Genomic DNA, 4,707 nt, shown 5'->3' on the forward strand with positions numbered 1-4,707 from the left:
GAGCCTAAAGCATGGTGCAAAATTGTGCAAAGATGCATCAGCAGAGGCAGGAGGGGGAAATGACCCTTCCCTAGCCTATGCATGATAACCAGGTCAGCCTATACTAGCCTGAAATATTCTCCTTATCGTAGATGCCTCTGGATTTGAACAAAGTGAACGCTGGGAGCTATTAGGAGCTGTTGCCACATTCTCCAAAACACAATGTAATGCATGGCACAGAGCCAGGCTGAAAAAAGCAGCTTAGTGACTGTTAAGTTTCTATTTCCCTACTGGCCGCTCTTTCGCAGATTCAGACATAAGATGAAGTTTCACTTTCAGGTTCCCGTTAAATTACTCACAGATCACATGAGGGCTGGAGCACATAAAAGGGAAGTCATAACAACAGTGAGCAGCACCCCTTCGACTTTGAAGCTACCTGAAGACAAGTGAGCAGAGAAGGAAAACCATGAGGTAAGCAAGCAACCCAGTCCCTGAAAGATGCTTTTTTGCTATGCCATGGGAAAATAATGTTTATTATTTACATAAACGTAAGCAGTGAGGGACGTCGGGGATCCAAACAGCAGAAAATATTTTACAGAATATTTGCTGGAAGAATCAAAATAAGGATGCTATTGAATATTGTAATGTTATTGTTTCTCCGACAAGGGCCAGTCTCTGTGAACAGAATGGACAGTCAGAAAAACTGTGTGCATGCAGTTCAGGGATGAAATCCAGGCTGCAGCCGTAGCTGGTGCCCAGCCCAGCTGATGCATTTGAGAATTTACTTTCTGATCTCTATGATTGTGAGGACCAGCAAATAGGGCAGTGCAGGTTATGGCCTGCAGCTTGGAGCGTAACAGGGGGGGTAACGTTTTCTGAAGACTGTCACACACGCACAGAGGCGCGCACACACACACACACACACACACTCTCTCTCTCTAATAGGGCAAAGCCAAGATGTTTATGACAACTGTGGAAATTGCATTTACCAGTTATGTGTTGAGCTAAGCTAAACTGTGTTTAATCTGCATCACAAACCTGTTTTTGTGACGTTCATGAATATTCATTTTCCACAAATGTCCTTTCATTAATTACTATCCACTGTTGTTTTCAGCCATGAAAACATGGCCATTGTCATGGTTCTCAGCTGAGGCAATAAAAAACAACACACGTTTCATTTTGAGTTGAATGGGACTACTTAAATGCTTCAAGGTAAAAAAATGGGAAGCAATTATTTGTTCTGTGGTATTCACCTGTAGCCAAAGGTTTCTAACAAGATAGTGATAACAACAGGAACTTTCACTTCCCCTTCATCCCAGAAAAACTGTAATTACCTCACATACAGCTTTCTAATTAGGAACTATTGTTAATACCAATCAAAACCATCAGTCAGGCAGAGGAGATTATTTGACAAAGGCAAATAAGTCTGTAAGACAAACATTGTCTGTAAGACAAAGCATTAACAGCATTTATAAATACCTTTTTTGTCTGACCTTCCTCCAATACCTTTGTGTCAGATGGTTTGGGTGGAAATGTGTATTCAGTGTCGCTTTCCCCAGTGTCCTTCCCACTGTCCCAGAACCTAGGGGTAGGTTCCTGTAAGAATTGCTTCCTGAGTCCTCCTTGATTTGCCTCCTCATAATTTTCCAGTCTTTCCACTCACACACGTACCACGTAGGCTGTTGGACCCTCTAGGTTTTATAGGAGGGAGACCATTATGCCTGGTTTAAAAACAAGAGTAGCAAAAAGCAAACGGAGTGTAAGTTTTTCTTTGATTTCTTCTAGTACCATTTCCAAGAATTCCTTGAAGAGCTCCCTGCTGCAGCTAGAATGTCATTTTACATGGACTTTGCTGAAGCAGGATGTGGATCTCGATGATGTAGAGGAAACAATAGGCAACCAGATCGAGTTTTTCGTAAAATCCAACATCATAATCTATTATCCTATATATGCCACCTAAAGAATTCAAACAAGCTGAAGAAGAAGTTAAAAAAAAATATCCAGATGAAGTTGCCAGAAGTCTTGTTACCTGGGGGAACTATGCCTGCATCTATTACCACATGGAGAGATATAAAGAAGCTCAAACTTATGTAAACAAAGTGGAAAACAGCTACAAAAAGCTTTCAAGTGCTGCTCAGTGGAAGATTCAGCTTCCAGAGATCTATGCTGAGCAAGGATGGGCATTATTAAAGTTTGGCGGAAAGTACTACAAGAGAGCAAAGAATTGCTTTGAAAATGTCCTGAAGAATGAACCCAATAACCCGGAATTTAATGCTGGCTATGCAACAGCAATGTATCATTTGGAACAGGTTTCTCACAGACAACGCGAAGACTTAAGCCCCGTCCCTTGAGCCCCTGAAGCGTGCAGTGGAAGGAACTGAATCCAGAGGATACTATCATTATGGCATTACTTGCATTAAAACTTCAGGACTTAAAGCAAGTTGATGAAGGGGAGAAGTACATTGAAGAAGCAATGGAGAAAACCCCTGATCTTCCTTATTTCCTGCGGTATGCCGCTAAATTTTACAGAAGGAGAGAAGAAGCCGACAAGGCACTGGAGATTTTGAAAAAATGGCCCTAGCAGTGACACCAAAATCTGCCTTTTTGCACCACCAGGTAGGACTCTGCTACAGAGCAAAGCTGTTTCATTTGAAAAAGACTACAAGATATCCACCTCAAGAGCAAGTGGAGGAACTCATCCGACTTTCCATTTTTCATTTTAAAACAGCGACTGACCAAAAGACAAATTTTTTTCTGCCTATACCGACCTAGCAAACATGTATGCACAAGGAAAGAGGTATGAAGAAGCAGAAGAGACATTTCAGAAAGCATTTCAGATAAATATTCTATCCTATGATGATAAACAAGAACTCTACTACCATTATGGCAATTTTCAGCTTTTTCATATGAAATCAGAATCTGAAGCCATTAGGTATTACATAGAAGGTCTGAAAATTGAAAAAGATTCTATTGGAAGAAATAAGTGCAGAAATGCTCTGGAGAAATTGTTGGAACAGAGAATTCAGAGAGGTTTAGGAGATGCAACAGATTTTGGTACACTTGGACTTGTTTATAATCTAAACGGTGACAAACATGAAGCAATTGAGTGCTATGAGAAAGCCGTTGCATTGTGTCCGGACAATGAAGAATACCTGAGTGCACTGTGTGAGCTACGACTTTCCATCTCAACCTAAAGCTCCCAAAAATCCTTCACACCAAAAAAAAAAACCAAACCCAAGGACATTTCAACAGACTCTCAAAACTTTTTTTTTTTTTTTTTTTTAAGGTTGAAGTTATAACCAGATGAAACATCTGGTGGCATCATGTTCTGGTGATAATGTAGAAACTGCAGAGGATGATTCTTCATTTGGTTGTTCATTCACCAAACGAGAGCATGCTTGGAAAGACTAAATAATAGCAAAGCTATCTTAGTCTTCAATGCTAACGCTGGTATAAAGGCTGTGTTTAAGTGATTATCTGTAGAACACAGAACTTCTAAGCTGGAAATCAGATCTTACCTTCTACTGAGAAAAAGATAAGGGAATCATATTGTAGTATTTCATCTATCCACTTGAAAGGCATGCTTATACATAAATGGAATTTCTGATGCTTTTTCAAATATTTTTAAAAATGTCTTTTTTTTAGTGTTATTTAGAAGAAACTTTTGTTGAAGACTTGTTCAGTTTACTACCTTGTATGTTGTTTAACTATGAAAAATAACCACTATTTGGCTAGTTCACTGGAAAGCTTACAAAAGGTGTATTATTGTTGTGAACTATTAAAAAGCATTGCATCCATCAATTACTGTTTCTGATATCTCTCTGCTGACCAATCCTCATGTTAACAGATGAAAGAAAGGGAAATGGCCATTCGAAAAAGTAACAGGGATAAAGTTTTGGCAAGATATGAAAGGGTCAGGAGATAGCCCGTTTATTTTCCTGAACTCTCAGCAAAGCTGGCTTCAGAGGTGTTGCACCAAAGAATTAAACTGTGCACAAAACAACATCCATCTGGTTTACCCAAAACCACACTCTCAGGAACTGCTACAGCAAACACCTGGAGAGGAAGGAAAGGCAGTCTTTGAGATGCCAAAGAGATGGCTATGTGCGGCCATGCTTGTGAAACAAGCCAGGGATAGAAAACACACACAAGAAATATACTGAACTGGACGTGGGAAAAGGGGTGGCTGCCCAAGAGTCTATGTGAATGGAAGGGCGGGCTGAAAGGACAGAGAGTGGGTGGAAGAGGTGAATGTCTTCAGATGTCCAACTATTCTTTACAACAGGCTAGACTCATTCCACAGTATGGTACCCTGGTATAATAGATCATGGTGCTCGGGAAAACTAACGCTGTACTTCCAAAACACTTCTGAGCCCTAGCCAGTAGCACAGAATGAAGCAAACTGGTGACAGAGCCCATCAGGAAGGATGGGCACTTTTGTTTCCAGCCATCTTGGAGCATTCCTGCCCCCACAACAACAGTCCCACGTACAGACAGGATGACAGGCCTGAAGGAGTGTAAAATATGATGCCAGATCATGAAACATCAAGAAAACTCTCCCCTCTCAGCTCTCCTTCAAAGAATCTCTCACAATACAAGCAAAAGTGATCAGGAGCTTAACAGCGTACATAATACAACCACACCTTCTTCCTAAGAAAGGGCTGGGGCAAAATCTTGTTTTCCAGCCGCCTGCCAGCTTCTCTCTTACAAACAAAGGTGGCCCTACCT

The 4,707-nt window shown here is 40.9% G+C and overlaps 1 protein-coding gene across 1 annotated transcript; it reads left to right on the plus strand.

Annotated features, from left to right (window-relative positions):
• Nucleotides 1-445: 445 nt before the first annotated feature.
• LOC104079662 (interferon-induced protein with tetratricopeptide repeats 5-like) lies at nt 446-3,173 on the plus strand. The gene is given in 8 exon segments (XM_009581764.1): nt 446-450; nt 1,765-1,907; nt 1,910-1,939; nt 1,942-2,318; nt 2,320-2,349; nt 2,351-2,551; nt 2,554-2,719; nt 2,722-3,173. Coding segments are annotated over 8 exon segments (1,404 nt in total).
• The last annotated feature ends 1,534 nt before the right edge of the window (nt 3,174-4,707 follow it).

This window comes from Fulmarus glacialis, unplaced genomic scaffold (assembly GCF_000690835.1).
Source record: "Fulmarus glacialis isolate BGI_N327 unplaced genomic scaffold, ASM69083v1 scaffold42847, whole genome shotgun sequence".
NCBI classification, from domain to species: Eukaryota; Metazoa; Chordata; class Aves; order Procellariiformes; family Procellariidae; genus Fulmarus; species Fulmarus glacialis.